Below are 19,092 nucleotides of genomic sequence, written 5' to 3' on the forward strand. Positions count from 1 at the left end.
GAATGTGTATGGTTGAGGAATATGACCCATCATATCCAATTATCATGTGGATTGACTTCAACAAAAGATAATCCAACAATTTTATTTGAAGATAATGCAGCTTGTATCGCACAACTCAAGGGAGGCTATATCAAAAGCGACAGGACGAAACATATTTCTCCAAAATTCTTTCATACACATGAATTTCAGAAGAATGATGACATTGATATTCAACAAATTCACTTAAGTGACAATGTCGTTGATCTATTCACAAAAGCGCTGCCAACATCTCCATTCAAGAAATTAGTTCATGAGATTGGAATGCGTCGACTCAAAGATTTTCAATATCAACATCAGGGGGAGTAGCTGTACTCTTTTTCCTTCGCTTAGGTTTTGTCCCATTGGGTTTTCCTAACAAGGTTTTAATGAAGTAGCATTTAATTTTAATACTCCAAAATAACTGTACTCTTTTTCCTTCGTTTGATTTTTTTTCCCATTAAATTTTTATCAAACAAGATTTTAACGAGGCAACTATTTTGTAATACATCATTCAAGGGTGAGTGTTGTAAATGGAAAGTCCATTAAAGTTTATTGGTGAATGACATTGTACCCTGTAACCCTAAAAATTATTACCATTGTATTCCTGATTCTTACTTATATAAATATAGGGTTTTGGTTTTCAATAATACACACAAAAGGTTTATTGAGTTTTCTCTATTATCTTTTCCTCTCATTTTATAACAAAAATATAAAATAAAATTTTTAAGCCTGGCCAAACGCTCCCTGTCCCAGCTAATTACACGGCCATAATTTAATGCTTTATACAATTACAATAAACATCGTATGATTGACAATTTGACACCTCGTTTTCTTCATTTTAATAAATCCAACTGTCAACTACCACCTCAACTTAGCATGTCCAAACTATGGTGTGTGTCCAAGATCTAGCCAGCACTAAGATTATTTCGAGGAGAAATACTATGTATTGAAAATGATTGTGCACTATATTATTAGTTAATTTGGGTTGGGGTGCGGGGGTTGTGTGTGTCAAATTAATTAATTTGGTGAATATATATATATATATATATATATAGGTCTTAAACAGGTTTTATCGAATTTATTGTTATCTTCATCTGTTTGCTCTTTACTGTACGAAAATTATCTTTTAGCGACAGGAAGGAGAACAGTTAAAGCGACCTCCTGCATTGGGGATTTTTTTAGCACCTGTTTGATAGAGTTTCTTAAAATTCATTTGTCTTTAAATTTATTTCCAATTATACATTCTCTTAAAAGTTTTGCCGTGTGTATATTCGGGATTGACACCTCGGATAATAACTGCCTCACAAGAGAGAGGGCTCGCGATTATTTAATTACACGCAGGCCCTCTCTTGTGATGGAGTTGTCATCCCCGAATGTGGAAACATCTAAAACCAACCTTTAATAGCATAACTTTGTACGAGACTCGAAAATTTTCTTAGTTTTTCAATCACGCATTAAAAAAAATTCTTTTCACAAAATCTTATATCAAACAAACTCTAAGTAAATAAAAAATATTGATTATTTTCGAATATTGAACTTGTAAGAGTATGTTTGGCATACAATAACATATAACTATTCCAAGTTAGGATGTCTTTATATCATACTTTTTTTATTTGAATCATGCTACATGTATACCTAATTCAACATCCATGTGAGTTGGCAAAATTATATACATTGATTTTGACAACTCTATTTTCAAACAATGACCAGATTTTTGACGCATTGGCAGGTGTCGACAAAGGTGGCAAAATTTGGGGTGCAAATGGCATAATTCTTTATGTTTGAATCATGCTACTCGTCCACTTAGCTTTACACCTAATTTGATGTTCATGTCAGTTGGCAAAATTCTATACATTGATTTTGACAACAATTTTTCCAAACAATGGTTAGATTTTTGACACATAGACGAGTGTCAATAACAGTGACAAAAATTGGTATACAAATGGCATAATCCTTTATGTTTGAATCATCCTTTGGTGAAATAATATATAAATAGTACCAGATTATTAGTTGAATAATTAGGTAAAGCGAGATTCTTAATTGCTCTTCAACCATGCTCCCCGTATGAATAGAGTCGTCCGATTGAGTTTTTTAATCACACAATCTATCTTGAACATTATATTTGATATATATTTCATATTTTCTGAGTTATTACAGTGTAAGGAATGTCCTCTAAATGCAGATAAAACACGTTAAGATGATAAATAAAATTGAGAAAAGGAAAATGACTCGTTTGGAATGTACATTTGCTAATGTCGACTTGCGTGTTATAATGTAATGATTTCGTCTGCCAAAGAAGAAAGAAAGAAATGTGAATATCTTGTTAAAGACAAGAAGAATTGAAACCTGAGAAGTAGGAGAGACAAATTTGCATTCTAGAGTTGGGTCAACTACCAACTACTTATAGTGCCAATAAAGTTGTTACCAATTTGAATAAGTTGATTTCAATTAGGATTAGCCCCGTTTGACCATCATTGAAAAAATATATATATTTTAAGAAACATAAGTTTTGAATTAATAATTTTTTGGAGATCGTGTGATTAAAAAATAAGAATTTTTTTTTCTATTTATGTGTAAAATATTCCGTGCTAATTTGATTCCTATTATTTTTAAAATATTTTCTCTTCGTTTTAATCACACATTCAATAAAATAATATTACATGCTAACCCAAAACTTTTACTTATTTTTTAGCTACTTATTTATTATCATCTATTATTCCAAAAAATACATTGTCGAAAGAAAATGAGGTTCAAACATAATTTTTATTGTGAGAATGTATGATTAGAAATGAATTGGAGAAAAAAATAATTATTTTAATATTTGTCAAACATAGGCTACGTCCTATTTAATTTCGCTAAAAACCAAATCTAACAATTTTTAATTTCGAGCTCAGTTATCCACTTATCATTTTTAAAAATAAAAGAGACCCATGTTAATAGATTTATCATTCATTCAATAACATATAAAAATGACATCACAATTCACAAATCTAGATAAATAACTTTATTTTTTGTACATCATTAACTCTCGTATGTTCGTATCATAATTTATTTGGTGTCAACAATAAAAATTTCAATGAGACGATCCTATATAGAATTGACCTTCTAAATCATGACACATTGATTTTGAACCATTGAAATCATGACAATTCAGTGAATGTTTGGTGGGATTAAAATTAGGCCTTGTTTGATTCCACAATTTTTTCATGGAAGTAGGAAATTAAATTCCATTTTTCACCTTTTAGCATGTTTGATTGGCCAAATTTTCTTGATCATTGGTTTTCTTGGCAACACCCAATTTTCCACATTTTCCCAATTTTTTGAGGAAAATGTTTTCCTATAGGTTTAATGGTTTTTGTTTTTCCAAGTTTCTTTTTTTTGGTAATTGAAATAAATTCTGTCTCCAACTGCAATAAATTTTATCCTTTTAATTGACAATTTTCATGAAAAATAAAGCCAAAAGAACATTAAAAGATCCAAAATTTCAATATTTTTTAGGTAAGAATTATACCAATCAAACAAATTTAAATGAGAATTCCCAATAAAATAATTTTTGGTCAATTCATTCTCCGAAATTCGTTTTCTTTTTATCCAAATTTCATTTTTATAATTAAACGGATCATTATATTTTTTTAGTAGATTGTGATAAAAGTTTTTGAAATGTGTAGTTAAAAATTTGTAAAATTCGTGAACGATGTATTTAATATTAATTATTTGACTTTAACTCAAATGAAAAATAAACTAAATGATTTTAATCCAAATCAAACGTGCCCTCAATATTCAAGTTTAAGACATGGAACATGGAGGTGTGAATTCCAAGTATACTCGTTTTAATGAAAATTTTCTGGGTATGCCCCACGTGTGACTCTATGATCACCGTCCTCTTCCCCTTGCACATACACCTCCAACACCTGTGGCTCCCTCTTTGTCTTTCCCTCTTTAGAGAGAAGAAGAGCAAAGCGAATAACAAACAAAAACTCTCTTCGGTCACGATTTCTAATTTTCTATTTCATTCTCTCTCTCGTCGCCACTAGGCCGTTCTCTCTATATACAAGCATAATTATATGCAACCAATTTTCATTCTCAGTTTCCCAAATTCTCTGCTGTGAATACTTCTGATTACAGAATGAGACTTAAGCATCCGTCCAATTCCGCTTCTCAAACCGTAACCTCGTCTGATACGCGTTTGCTTGTCCGTGAGACGCTACGCATCAGCGCCAACCTCGCATCGGCACCTCCACCAGCGGCCGTGCCTGAGCGGCCATTGATTCGGGATTCCAACTTTGGCGGACTTGTCGAGGACCAGTTTGTTGATTCGAGCTATAGGTTGATCTGCTGTGAGGAGATCGATGGCCAGCGGTGGAAATATTTTGCTGATAATAAAAGTGTTAAAACGAACGGTTCCAAGAAATTTAAGAAGAATTCTATTCGTGCTGTTAGCCTGCAGGATCCACAGGTCCCTTTTGATGTCAGTATTTCCTTTTTCTCTTATTGTGTTCTTTTTTGTTTCCAACTGTCTCTTTGTATACAAACATAAACGTTGATATTAAAAAAAAAAAAATTTGAGCGAGAATGACTTTACATTTTTTTTGGCGGTTATTTACTTAGTTTAATCTTTGGACGTCTATTATTTTAAATATGAAATTGCATTTATTTCTTCCGGGAAATGATAACTTCCAATTTTATGAACTAAAATGTTGTTCGTGAAGTTTCTTGATTCATCAGTTGCTTACAATGTGGACTGCTTTGGTATTTTATCCAACAAAAAGAGCAGATAATAACTAATATCATTTTTCAAATGTTTTATATTCCATTTCCGATTTTTTTATGAGAGAACTTGTATAGCTCTTGTACTAAGGGATTAATACTTACCACGATAATTCTGCAGGGGATGATGACATTTGTAAGGTCCTACGTAGTCCCGGAAGGTTTTCCTGACAGTGTTACACCTGCTTATGTACCATACATGACTTGGAGAGCATTGAAGGTATTTAACTATTTATGGTGTCAATTCATCATTTAGCACAATCTATTTCGTTGAGATTTACATATTTTAGTTGTTTCGTGGTTGCCATAGAATATTGACGGTCACTGTTACTTTCATCTGTAGCACTTTTTTGGTGGAGCGATGGGTGTTTTCACAACACAAACACTCCTAAATTCGGTAGGAGTATCAAGAAATCAGTCTGCACCAGGTGCTGTGGCTATAAATTGGATTCTTAAGGTAACCACGAGAACTGGGGAAGTACTTCATTTTATAAAGCTTGACAAACATTTTTGCATTGGTTGCTACATGGATATATGCAATTTGCTTTGCTGGGTGCATGCTTGCATGTGTGTTTCGGTTAAACTGTGGACTGAAAGAGGAGAAGTGGTGAGGTGAGGGAAAAAAAGAGGTTCCAAGATTGATTTCTCAAGATGGTTTTCTAACATGTGGTATCACTTTATCTCCTTGAATGCTTATCTGATCGTTCAACCTCTTCTCTTTAGAAATAAATGTACACATTTTTGTGTGATCAAAGTAAGCACCCATAAACTATAGTGGTTACTTTTCTGCAGTTCCAGTTGATCTTTCAACCTCTTTTCTGATAGTACGCATAGTATTCTTGTAATCCTTTTGGTGTTTCTGTTCAAAGTATGCACCTGCAAACAATAGTGATCACTTTTCTTGTATACTTATTCAACTTGGAACCTCTGAAATCATGGGTCCCACTTCTTAATTTGCATTTTTCGACATGGTTCAGTTCTTGCAGTTTTTCAAGATTTCTTCACTTTTTTTTTTAATGATTAGACATTGGATGTTAAGTATAGAGAGAACATTGAAACACTTTTTTCAAGGAACACCTTCTGTCACGGTTCATTTTGTTTTCAGGTAATTCTTGTTACAACTTAGAAATTGAAGCTTCAAGAGCTTAGGGTAATGTTGAAAGTTGAAATGTATCAAACGATATTTCGTAAGTGGATAGGTGGAATCCATGAAGCTCTGCTATTTATGTTCATCATGACATTCTTTTGTCATTGAACCAAATGAAACTTGGGATTAAGTTACTTTTGAGTTTTGATCACTAGGAGAAGATGGTTTTTTACTTTAACATTTTACCCTGATTTATTTAAAAACGCAGTGTAGTGTTTCTTTCTGCATCCAGTTTATATGCATAGGTTGAAATTGGCCTAAAGGAATTGTTTTAGATTGTGTAATATGGCTAATTATAGGATGGTGCTGGACGGGTTGGGAAGATGCTTTTCGCTCGGCAGGGAAAGAAATTTGACTACGATCTAAAGCAGGTATTCTATTCCTTTGGTTTGGGTGTCAAAGAGGAAGGACGATTTACAATTAGCTAATGTATTTTTTCTTGCTGGAAACACTACAAATATAACTCCTTATCTTCTGACGATCTCACATCACTCAGCTTCGGTTTGCTGGTGATCTTTTAATGGAGTTGGGAGCTGGGGTAGAGTTAGCGACTGCAGCTGTTCCACATCTATTTCTTCCATTAGCCTGTGCTGCCAATGTGGCGAAGGTTTTGTCTAATATTGTCCTCCTCATTTCTCAATGTCTTGCAATGGAAACTACCTTCACACATTCATCTTCACGTGCTTGTAGAATGTTGCCGCTGTCACATCAACCTCAACTCGAACCCCAATATACAAGGCCTTTGCTAAAGGAGAAAATATTGGAGACGTGACCGCCAAGGGAGAATGTGTTGGAAATGTTGCTGACCTGGTATGTTTGTTTGATCAAAATGTTGATATTTACAATCTTATTTTTCTGGCAAGGATACAACAGATACTACCAATCAAAATGATGTTTTAAACTCAAGTCTTATAATTTTTTTTCCGGAACATTTTATTTGTGAAATTGCTTGATTTTTGTAATTCTATATTTCCATGTATCTCACCTTAGTTTAATTTGGATTTCATGTCAATATGAATGAACGATCAAGTGGAATTTATTTTATTATTATCTCCTTTTTTTTTTTTTTTTTTTTGGAAAAATGGGGATGAATCCGGAAAATGGGATCAGAAGCCTGGTTTTTGATTTCTCCATCCATTGCTGGATGATTTCAAGAATTTTGTTGGCCGTCCTTTCTCTTTTCTCAATGCCACTGAGAACCCACCCACACTATGTGGTAATTGGGGATTTCGTTGAGGGGATGTTTAGACATGGCGCACTTCCCCTTATATATATGAAATGACAAATGTAAATGCAGAATGAATATGATAAACGGTGTGAAACTAAAAAGGAAGGGCCTCTGCATTCCAAGCTTATCATATATAAATCTATCATATCTCATGTTGCTTCTAAAAAACAGTTCAAGATTTCCAAGATATTATTGGCTGTTCTGGTCTTAACTCCATTTTTTTTTTTTATGCCACTGCACAATTCAGTTGACATTAAAAAAACAGTTATATTATAAACTGCTGATTACACAAGTACAGAGAGGGCTGTAATGTTAGGTTGATGGATTGATTGCGGAAAATTTTCCTGGAGAGACTCCAAATAAAATTAATCCGAAACGCTAAGCCAAAATAGGATTTCATATTTACTAAATCCCCTGCATCATAACTAAAAATACACGGCGACTTGGATAAATAATGAACTAGAGCTCCGAGTTGAGCGATTATCATGCTATGCCACCTCAAATTTCTATGAAAGATCTTGATATATTTTTATTTCAAGTATTTCACCGTAACAGTTTGTGGTACTTCCATTTGATTCAGTATCCCAGCTAGTTGTTCTACGCTCTAATACCAGATGCTTATGATGTATGCAGTTCCTTCTGAGCTTATTCCTGTCTTTTTTGTTTTATAATATATTGATTCTTTCCTTGTTCTGACGCTCTAAGTTTATTATGGAATGTTCGCAAATAAGGCTTCCTCCACTAAGATAGTTATTTACTTTCCAAAGGGGTTGTACTTCAAAATGCATGATATGATTGACAATTATTACTGACCATTGATTTGGAGGATAAAAATGTAAAGGTGCATACGATTTTGATCTTTTTCAAGTGTAAAACTTTGTGCATATCAAAATGGGATCATCCAAACATAGATGAAAGTGTATGTATATGTTAGAACAAACAGAGACTTCTTTACGTTCTTGGTCGATTCCTTTTCTTTGAAATAGCATTTTTTTTCTTTCACGTTTTTGATCGTTGTAAGTGCTGTTCAAATCAGACTGTTATATAATAATTCGCATTGGATCTGTGTTTTTGTGATTTACTGTTACCTCGACTTGTATATTCCTTTATTATAATATTATTGATATCATTTTGTAGCCGATTGTTGCCGATCATAGAAGGTGACAGTAAGCCTGAAACTATATGTTTAGGGAAAGAAACTGCATGTGTTGTATTCTTTTATGATTGGGAAACTAGAACTGAGCCAAAAGGAAGAGAAGGATTCTGTAGAAAAGGGGGATGAAGTAAAAATAAAAACAACTATTACAAATTTCACTATTGCCTTGGAATTGAATGGTTGTTGTAAATAATGAGTTAGCAATTTAACCTGAACCCTATGGGGTTAAATAATTCTTGCATTTACGCATATTTAAGTATTTTATGTTTTTAGGTTGGAACTAATTACTGTTAATAATTTTTCTTTTGAAGCTTGGAACTGGACTGAGTATCATGATCGCTAAAAGAAACCCATCTTTAGTAACCACATTTGCGCTGCTTTCATGCGGATATTTGATGAGCTCTTATCAAGAGGTCAGATTCTGAATACATCTTAAAAACAACCCCTCACCAATTTATTTTCCTTCCCTTTTCTTTTCTTTTAAGTTTGTTCTTATTTAGACAATTTGTGAATGATGCATTCACATTTTTCAGGTAAAATCTGTTGTGCTGCATACACTAAATCGTGCAAGGTTCACTGTGGCAGTAGAATCCTTCCTCAAATCAGGTTAGGCTCGAGTTACAGTCTCCTCGGTTGGTTACTCTCTGTGTGTGTGGTTTCTTTTTTCTTTTCTTTTTCTCTTTTTTCTTCTTCTGTTTGGGAGTGGTTCTTTTCATGTTTTGGGTGTGGGAAGAATGGGGGTGGGGTCTACTGTCTGCTGCTCCAAATATCTCATTTTAGGAAAATTTCAGAGCTTGAACACCAACCTGCACTTCTCAGTACTGATTTAATTATAAATTTTATGACATTTCTAAATGGCTATCATCGTTTCTATAACCTATCAGATTCGATATGAAAATAGCATTGCTAAATATTGGAGATCAGAGCTAATTTACCAATGCCATGGACTGATGGATTCTTCACCAAGGCAGGGGGGCTCTCATATCCTTGTTCTCAAATGAAGCCGGGATGGGAAAAGAGACTAGCTCGTTACATGGTTTTCGCTGATACGTTATAACTTGTGCTATATTTATTTTTCAGGGTGTGTTCCAACTTTGCAAGAGGGAAATTCAATGGAAAATATATTCAGTTTTCCATGGTCAAAACACAGACCTATTGTTCTTGGTACTGGCAGAAAATGCTCTCTCTTTTGCGTGCACACACTCTTTTCCTTTTCATCTGTCTGTTTTATCACATGCACTTTTGTACAACTTGAAGAAAAAATTGAAATTGTTTGTAGGGCAAAGATTCAAAGATGCACTCTTTTCCTTTTCATCTGGCTGTTTTATCACATTCACATTTGCTCAACTTGAAGGAAAAATTGAAATTGTTTGTAGGGCCAAGATTTAAAGATGCATTTCAAGATCCTAACTCATATCTGGCAGTGGAGCCTATTTTTGAGGTATAGTTCCTTGTCAAGAGGAAGAGGACTGTTTGGTTATGCAGTTTTGACTTTCATATTTAACTGTTGGATTGTAGCCGAAAACCTCTTTTTTTTTTTTTTTTGGGTGGGGTATTTCGTTGCACATGCTTTTGTTTTGTGCATATACGTGACTTTAGTGACGAGCCTCCATTTGCTTGCATGCTTGTTACCATTTGCACAACTGTTGAGTTGCATACTGATTTTTCTTGATACAGAGAGAGAAATACATCGTGTCATATAATCCTTCCAAGGGCAATATATATGCCTTGTTCAAGAACCAAGCAAAGTCTGATGACATATTGAAAGCAGCTTTCCATGTTAGCTCCAACTTCCTGGTTTTATGTCCTTAAATATTAGTAGTCTTGCTTTCTTACTTCACCTTCTATTGTAGGCTCATGTGCTTCTCCACATCATCCACACCTCCAATCAGAACCAATATTCCTCTTGGAGAGAGCAAGAGCAGGATCTTTCGATGTTAGTGCCAACATCATCTGATCTTCAAGCTCATATTGCAGAATCTTATAAGATGGTGTCAGCTTTATATGTGCCTTTCAAGAACAAAGCAAAGGAACAGGTGAGGGAAAATTGACCTATCTACCTTCCCACTAATATCATTAGGAGTTCTCTAACAAAACTACCTGTAAATTGGTATCTATTGGTTCAGTTTCATTTTCTGACTTGTCCTGCTAGCTGCATTTTTTCTTTTCTTTTGTGATGCCTTTGTTTTCTTAGTCATGAAGCTATATGTAGGTTCATTTGAATTCATTTAACTGTAGACTGTGATCCAGTCTTTAGTTCTTGACTCAATTATTCACTCTTCAAGCATTTCTTTCTGCTGGATGCCCAAAGTTCTTAGTGATGCTGCATTGAAAAGAATATTGGCATTGCGCTCTATGCTCTGTTTGACTGTGATCTTGTTCTTCTCAAACAATTCCTCTGATGCTGAATTAAAATAAACATTGGTTTTGCTCTTAAATTTTCAAGAGAAGGAAAAAATTCTCCTCTTATTTGAATTCAGTTTACCACAAGTAATGACTTTGAATTGCTCAAAAGTACTAGCCAAAGCATTTCAGTACTGCCATTCTGTTCCTTGGTACATTTAATGGAAGGTTATTTGCTTCTACATCCGCTTATACGTTTGGTCTGCAAAATGCTTCTGAAGAAGAGAATGATTGAATACTTTGCTTCATATCACCAGCTAATGGTTATACTTCTTGTCAGGGTTGGGTAATGTCAGAATCGCTACTTAATCCTGGCCGAGCTCGACTGTGTCAATTGGACAAATAAGACATCCTGATTTTAAAATATCTGTACAAATTTGATGATGGATTCCAAAGAGCTCAGGTTGTTTATCATATTTGAACATTTACTCTAGGACGCTTGGTAAACGTGGTTCGTGCATGCATCAAGTGCGGCTTGTCATGTGACTTCAGAATCATCATGTCAACGTGTTTGCATGGAACGTGCAGTTTCCAGCATGGAACAAATAAATAAATTACTAGACTCTTCTTTGGATCCAACGTAAAAGGTTTTCTAGACTCTCCAATGTCATGAGATGCGTATTTGGTGGAGAAGCAGAGGTGTAACTATTTGTAGTTATTGTTGTTTATTTTACCGTTCAAGATTTTTTCAGCCTGTAACTTTCTGGGTAATGTATATTATGAAGATTTCTTAGTATTTTCTTGCTGTATTTCTCTGTGCTTGCTAGCTAACTCACAGAAGAATATGTAGGGCAGTGTTGCCTTTGTTTGGAATTCTTGAGATTGAGATTGGAATTGGAATTGGAATTGGAATTGGAATTTCTAATGTAAATGCCCAACTAAATGCAAACCTAAATAGGTCCACGAGGTAGCATAGAAATTATTGCCTTTTACTAGGGGTCATTTTCAATATGGAATTTTTTGCCTAGCGTGCCACATTTATCCTTCCTTCAACCCGGACCACAACATTAGGTCTGATCTGATGCAAATACTGAAAAAAGAAAAAGAAAAAAAAAAAAGCAATGAAAAACAATAAGATTCTTGTTGTGTGGGTAGATATGGCCATTAAAGATGTTTGCACATAGTTAAAAATTTATTAGGTCTCATAAATGGAGGGGGGAAAGGAAGCAGAATTTGGATGGTCAAGTTTTGGAGAACTCGTGCCAACGCTAGGTATTACATGCACGAGCTGCTATCAATTTTAGACGTTATGTCCTGGTCTATGGTGTCATTGTAAAGAAGTATTTTGCTCGACTCAACACTAACACGGAGAGACAAAATTTAAGGGAGGTGATGACTCAAGTTAAAATAGAAATTAATAGATTGTGAGGTTGAGTGATTTTAGGCATAGGAGCAAACAATAGTGAGTGATGTGATGCACTTGAAGAACACATAATAATTGTAATTGTAATGAGATGGGTTGAATTTTAATGCATAGGTACAATGGAAGATTTGATGATGTTCGTTGCAAACAATAGTTAGTGTGTGTTTGTGACTTATTATTCATTTGTGCGATTGTAAATTGATTTCAATTAATTTTTTCCTACTAAGGTTTCACTGATTCAAAGTAATATATGCCAACAATTCTTTAATTGAACATATTATTTCTTGTTATGATGCTCGTAAAATGGAGTGTAGACACATTATCTAATAATAATAATAAGTGGAAATTATTGCCTGGGCAGTTTTTGAAAATCTACCTGGGCAGTTTTTAAAAATCTAGTATCATAATAAAGCAATGCTATTCATAGTTGCTAACTGCAGTAGTCGCTATATGTATGTGACATCTTGCATGACGGTTTGTGAGTTGATTTATTAATGTGATAGTTTTTTTTTGTCATATATATCAAATTACTAAACGTCACATGCGAGCCACGTAAAACGACTGTAATAGTGAGTGATTGCAAATAACATTATTCATCATAATAATTTTGCGGGGATTGGATTTGACATCTTTCCATTTTCATTTGTTTATTGAAAATTTCCCTACTTGTCCTTTAATACAAATTCGACGGAGAGATTGATGGGCCATTATTGAAAAATGATATGCATTCATTCTATGGAGAAAATCTTAAACCGAACAATATTGAAACTTAGTCTTAAAAACAAGATTTAGTATCCCAGAAAAACCTCAGTAGCTTCATGCAAGTGATAATTAAGAAGGGACACACACACACACATGGATATAGATACACTACTTGCGTTGCCTTACCTTACTTTTTGTTAGAGAAAATTTATGGATGAAATGAAGTAGACACAAGGGTTTCGATTAAACATAAAAGCTGAGACAAGGCCACGCGGTGTAGGAATAGATTTTACACTTGTATAGGAAAGGGAAAGAAAAAGAAAACATCTTATATTTTTCACTCCGAGTCAAAGAAGACTATAAATCAATTTCATTACAACTGTCAAAATGTTCCACCTTTTTTTAAAATTTTATTCGGAGCCTGTTTGAGCCTCCATTAGAATCTAAGAATGCATTTTGAAATGACAGATTGATCGAGAATGTGTGGTTAAAAAAATAAAATATTTTGAATTTACGTGTAATATTATTTTATTAAATGACATATGGTTGAAAAAGAAGATGGAGAAAAATTGTATTTTGGAAATAACAGGTATCAAACAAGGGATCAATGCAAAAATATGAAGTTGGAAATGGGAAAAACAGTGAGGAAGCAAATCCGAAGTACTTAAAAAGGAATCCGTTTCTACATAAAGAGTTCAGTTCATGCACAACAGATGCTCGAAGAGAAGCTGTGTAAAAACTTCATTATACACTGAAATCACTCATAATCAAAGCCAGCCAGTTTCCTAAACTACATTACATAAACACTGTTATTATTAGATATATATGAAACTAGTCCTACCCAAATAAATGAAGATAAGATGACAATTATCAGTACTTTTATTTAACAAGAACTTGGAAAACAATCTCTTTGAACTTGTTCTTAAACTGGGCTCTGAGCGTTGGATTGTAGGTTCTTCTTGGCAAGATTGTGCTTGTTGTTGTGCATCCAAACTTTTAGCACTCTTCTTTTGACCCCGACTTCTTGACAGAATTGTTGCACCACAGCTTCTTCTTGTTTTTGTAATTTCCATCCAACTTTCTCAGCAAAGTTTAGCATTTTCTCCTTTTGTTCTTGAGTGAACTTTGTTCTGAACCTCTTCTTCACCAGCTGAGTTGGCCGGGTCACCACCCCACCACCACCTCCTCCACCCTCCTCCTGCTCATCTGACTCTGAGGGCAGTGATCCCATGTTGTAGGACATTATCATCTGATGTGGTGCCACTGCTCTAGAGGAAATCAGTGTCCCAGTATGATAACCCAATGCATCAGGCCCCAAAATCCCTTTATGGTGTCCTAAAAAATATTTCCTTCCCATTCTTGGATTTTGGTAGAAATCACAAGGAGATGGCTCTCCTTCAACTTCTTTTCTATGGAAGTTTCTATGGCAGTTGCAGGCTGAGCAAGTTAAGGCTTCTAAAGTGCCTTCTTCTCCGCTGGGCATGAATTCTCCGCAGCCATCAGTGGCATTACTACCCATTGAAGCTGCATGGTTCTTAAGGCACTCCCTATACCTCACCATTTTCTTATAGGGGACATGGTCCTCAAGTGTGGAGGATATGGGGCCATTTGAGGGCATTTGTGTTGATGCTGGAGCTGCAGGTATAATATGGTTGTGCGCTGCAGAGTCATGATGGATCATGTGCCCATGTCCATGGCCATGACCATGTCCCCCACCATATGTGCTGTTAATTGGGATTGGAATTGGAATCTCCACTTCTTGACTTGGAATTTCCATTTCTAGCCCCCCTTGTCTCTCTATCTCTATGCCTTTTTGTATATACAGTGTTTTTCTTTTTTTGGAGACCAAAAGAGATGGAACGAGTCACAAGAGATTTAGAAGAACTAAATGATTAAATTAAAGTATTTGGCTGCTGACTAAAGAATTCCTAAGATGTTTTTTTTTTTTGCTTAATAATTGTCCTCTCTTTTTGGAGCAAACACTATTGAGAAGCTGGCCATAATGAGAACCTCTATCTTCAAATACTTCACTATCTGCATTTCTTGAGAAGGAAATGAACTTAATTGAGAGAAAAGAGTCAACACTCGCTAGCTACAGTATACCTGAAGAAGAAAATGATGTTCAAAAGTTAGAAGGATATATATAAATTGTAATACACAGAGCAAAGAATAAGGAAATGTTAAAGTTAAAGAAACACACCTTCAACGGCAAAAGACAAAAATACTAAGAGAAATGGTGTTATCAGAGCTAAGAAAATAGAGGATTTTTTGGAATTAAAAAATTTTAACTAGTGGAGGATATGAAGAAGGGAGGAGCAAAGAGAGAGAGAGAGAGAGTTTTGCAGAATGTTTGGGAAGTGAATGAAGCACAAAACATGAGGTTATAGCAGTAGTGAGGAGCATAAAAAGGGTTGAGAGGAGAGAGAGAGTGAGTGAAAAAAGCAGATTTTTTACAGACAGAGAGGAATCAGTGAGCGAGTTTTAGACTGAAAAAAAATAAAAAATAAAGTGGGGTGTTTGCTTTGCTTTGCTTGCACTACTACCAGGCATCAAGTTTACGCCATATAGAGAGAGCAGAGTGTGTGTGTCAGTGTTAGAGAGACAAAGGAAGAACTCTTTCTATCTGTGTGTGTGTGTGAGAGAGAGAGAGAGAGAGAGAGCTTAAAACAAATTATCTTGAAATTAATTTAGCCAAATATAACATTCCTAAAGTGTTGTAAGAACTCAAGTTTTGAACTTTGCTTAGTTCAAATACGTAATTTGTTACTATATTTGGACAGGCAAGAGCTATTGGAGAGTTTTATCTTTTGCTTTACTCCACATTTCTTTAGGTTAACGCAAATTAAGATCATATTTAGGGTGCCAAAAGGGCCTATGGATTCATTTACCGAACCGTCGTGGTTCACCCGAGGTCACACTATGAGTTTGGCGGCCCAACGACATTTCACCTGTGGTCAGTCGCTATGAGTTTGGCCGCCCTCATAACACTCCCAATCCCATTTTTGAGTTTGCGGGCATTGAACATGTAGCATTGTTCAAGAATCGACTACAATTCATCGTTATCTGATACATTTATAGTCAATTGTCGTGTTCAATCATGTCATAATTAAGCATTATCATGAACTGTTTTGTTCTTTAGAGAGAAAATTAACAAAAAAACTGATATTCATGATTGACGTGCAAATCATATTTATGCAAGGCTTTCTGTGTCTCATTATGTCACTCGTGATATATTTACAGTGATGATTAATGCAACACAACCTCCATAAATACTAACTTTGACCCATGCATCTCATGTGATTATTCATTCTACTTAAAAATTTTCACATGTAAAAACCTCAAAATTTAATATTTAATTATATCAATTATAATTCTTAAATTTGTCCACGATCACCCTAATGTGGAGCCGGTCCGGTCCAAATCTTTAGGATCAAGAGATCTCGATTCTTGAACTCGAGAAAATCGTCACAACGAGTAACGACTCTACGTCCGATATCCCATTCGGGGCTCCCCACAGTTCAGTGAAAGGGACATATATGTATGTCTGTGTGTATGTATATTGTTTGAAGGAAAAATAATGATGCTGGCTAGATGGTGTAAATCAAGGGCAGAAGGTGGTAGTGATAATTGAGTTTTTTAGCTGAAAATAGGAAAAATGCAAGTGGGTTATTTCTTGTGGTGACAGACTTACCTATGGGGAGGTGACTTATCATAATTTTTCACCAAAAGTACTTCTATATTTTCGTGTAGGCATTCACATACGATTTTATTTTTTTATTTAAATTGTGTGTTTTTATTATTGAAAAGAATACTCTCCATGTGACAATGATGTCCTCTTAGAATTCAAGTTTTCTGGGATTTCATTTCATCACATGAATGGTAGGATCATTCATAAATCCTTATTCATAGTATTTTTTGTTTTCTTTCAAGCTAAATGATTTTCTACATAGAAGCCTCAACAATTTATATACGAAAGTATGAATTTAGTAGATAAATGGTTAGTAATAGTTTCATAGGGCGAATTCTCAAGTTGAGTCGAGCAAATTCTTATACCATTTATCGCCTTTCTTGCTAGTAATAATAGTTGCTTGTTAGTTATATAAGATAGTGTGAATCAAAGCATTTAAGACCAAGTATTTTGTATATAATAATTACTCTTATCTGCTTTAATCAAAGACTGGTAAAGCTCATTTACAAGCATCGTTGATAATTAATGTAAATTAATATACCTACCAAAAAGTTGATAATTAGTGTAAATTTGGGTATTTTGCATTAACAACATAATAACTAGGGTGGGAGACTCATTAATTGAGATCTATACTATTCAAAGCCAGTATTTATTATTTATTATTAATTTTATTTTATTGATTGGAGTATAAGTGAGCGTGAAAGACTTTGTTGCAGTCCTTTTCTACGTCCTCAAGAATTTTCCAGACTTATCTACTCTTAATGAGATCTTGTTTAGACTTGACGCGCTAGTAGGAAAGATAAAATAAAAAATATGCGTTCAAAATAAATTTTCAAAAAATTCATTGTACAGAAATGGATCTCACAGAAATATATAGAAATCTCACAAATAGGTGGATCCCATGTGAATAAAATAGTGCAAAAAACCCCACCCCCTGCTATGTCTCTTGTCTGGATGGGTTCTGTAACCCCTTCTTCTGTACATATTTTGTGTTTAAGGGTCTCTTGGAGATGCTCTTAGTTTTTAATTTGGTGTCAATATTACCAAATTATTTCGAGCTGATTTTCTTAGTTGAGCTAAGTAATTAAGGGTGCAAGTGAAATTAATGGGTATAATATTAGTACAATATATTTTATATCTGTTAAAGTTCTTTCCGATCAATTAAATATATTTTTTTTATCAAAAAATCTCGATTAATCAATACTAACGAAGTAATAAGGAAATGAAAATACATTACGAAATTGTAGATAAAACAAATGAAGATGCTATATGTATTCTTTAATTGAAAAGAAATGTATCAAGTGCTTGGATATTCTTTATAGAAAGTTAAATAAGTAAAAACAAGAGAATTCTCTTCATTAAGTTATCCAATTGTTACTTTATTCTTCATTATCCCTTCCTTTATTCCAAAATCCAATATGTATTTAAAGACTCTTTGTCCATCTTTACTTTTTTTGTCTTCATTTCTCATTCATATTCCATTTCATTGCCTTCTTTATCTTTTATTTTTTTTGTTTCTTCTTAAACCTTTCTCCAAGAAAATATATTTATAAAGACTCTTTAATCTCTTTAAAATTGATCAAGAATAGAACTTAAATTTGTTGCTTTTCTTGTTACAATTATCAAAAATAATTTGTTTTTATTAATATGAATTATCCTTTAAAGGATTTATTCACTGATCCCTTAAAAAAGTGTTTGTTCAACATTCCACAAGCTAGTTAGAGAAAGGCAGGATTGATTTAAGAATGGTACTGCATGGAGGGGCCACAGGAATAAATTATCAGAATTTTCAAGAAACTATGGGGGTGTTCTATTTGTGTTTCAGTTTTGTGTTTTGAGTTTTGAATTCATTTTGAGTTTTGTATTTTGAGTGTTTATTTTGAAATTGTTGAAAATGCGTTCTTTTTGTTAGTTTCTCAAAACAAAAAAAAATAATTTTTTTTTTAAATCTTGAGAATCACCACAACACCACCTCAAAACACCAAAAAAAAAAAATTAATTTTTGTTTTTCTTAGTTTCAGAAGACACACATTTATCTATCCATCCCAATCACCTACCACGCCAATTATATATGTTCACAATTTATAACCTTATAATGTAAGCAAGTTTTATAATATGTTCGATACACTAATTATACTATAGTCGAACTTCGAGACTCTTAAGTAATTGGGAGGATGACACGATGAACTTCAATTGAGAAAAAAAAAAAAAAAATTAGTGTTTCCCCCGTTTTCAATTTTTTCAAGTTTTACACTGAAAACGCCCAAAACGACAAAAAAGTCGTTTTGTGTTTTCTTCACAAATTTTTTTTCGTTTTCGAAAACGGGAAAAAGAACACGTTTTCACCGTTTTGAAAAATCGAAAACAGAAAACGACCCGAAAACGGTAAAGAGAACAGGGCCTAAATATTTTTGTTTTTGTTTTTCTTAGTTTCAGAAGACACACATTTATCTATCCATCCCAATCACCTACCACGCCAATTATATATGTTCACAATTTATAACCTTATAATGTAAGCAAGTTTTATAATATGTTCGATATACTAATTATACTATAGTCGAACTTCGAGACTCTTAAGTAATTGGGAGGATGACACGATGAACTTCAATCGAGGCATATA

General features: G+C 34.0%; 2 protein-coding genes across 3 annotated transcripts; one reads left to right on the forward strand and one right to left on the reverse strand.

Annotated features, from left to right (window-relative positions):
* The first annotated feature begins 3,893 nt into the window (after positions 1 to 3,893).
* Positions 3,894 to 11,565, forward strand: LOC111410751 (protein root UVB sensitive 6). 2 transcript variants are annotated; one of them, XM_023041254.1, is made up of 13 exons: positions 3,894 to 4,474; positions 4,907 to 5,005; positions 5,129 to 5,242; positions 6,232 to 6,303; positions 6,429 to 6,539; positions 6,623 to 6,742; positions 8,628 to 8,729; positions 8,850 to 8,922; positions 9,397 to 9,480; positions 9,693 to 9,757; positions 9,994 to 10,095; positions 10,170 to 10,352; positions 11,000 to 11,565. In XM_023041254.1, the coding sequence occupies exons 1-13, from the start codon at positions 4,145 to 4,147 to the stop codon at positions 11,063 to 11,065; spliced, it is 1,521 nt and encodes a 506-aa protein (XP_022897022.1). In that variant the 5' UTR covers positions 3,894 to 4,144; the 3' UTR covers positions 11,066 to 11,565. The 2 variants fall into 2 exon arrangements, with proteins under 2 accessions (XP_022897022.1, XP_022897021.1); XM_023041253.1 differs by having other exon boundaries at positions 3,897 to 4,486.
* Positions 11,566 to 13,450: 1,885 nt separating this feature from the next.
* On the reverse strand, positions 13,451 to 15,325 carry LOC111410752 (zinc-finger homeodomain protein 4-like). Its single transcript, XM_023041255.1, has 2 exons — positions 14,985 to 15,325; positions 13,451 to 14,887 (listed from the first exon to the last, which is right to left on the reverse strand). Exon 2 carries the CDS (start codon positions 14,559 to 14,561, stop codon positions 13,707 to 13,709), a length of 855 nt encoding a protein of 284 aa, XP_022897023.1. The 5' UTR covers positions 14,562 to 14,887; positions 14,985 to 15,325; the 3' UTR covers positions 13,451 to 13,706.
* Between the last annotated feature and the right edge of the window lie 3,767 nt (positions 15,326 to 19,092).

Source organism: Olea europaea, chromosome 15 (genome assembly GCF_002742605.1).
Source record: "Olea europaea var. sylvestris chromosome 15, O_europaea_v1, whole genome shotgun sequence".
Lineage (NCBI taxonomy): Eukaryota > Viridiplantae > Streptophyta > Magnoliopsida > Lamiales > Oleaceae > Olea > Olea europaea.

Coding starts and splice junctions, on each gene's coding strand:
- LOC111410751 (XM_023041253.1), top strand. CDS start 4,145: ATGAGACTTAAGCATCCGTCCAATTCCGCTTCTCAAACCGTAACCTCG. Junction 6,743..8,627: donor TTGGAAATGTTGCTGACCTG/GTATGTTTGTTT, acceptor TTTCTTTTGAAG/CTTGGAACTGGACTGAGTAT. Junction 8,730..8,849: donor TGATGAGCTCTTATCAAGAG/GTCAGATTCTGA, acceptor CACATTTTTCAG/GTAAAATCTGTTGTGCTGCA.
- LOC111410752 (XM_023041255.1), bottom strand. CDS start 14,561: ATGGAAATTCCAAGTCAAGAAGTGGAGATTCCAATTCCAATCCCAATT.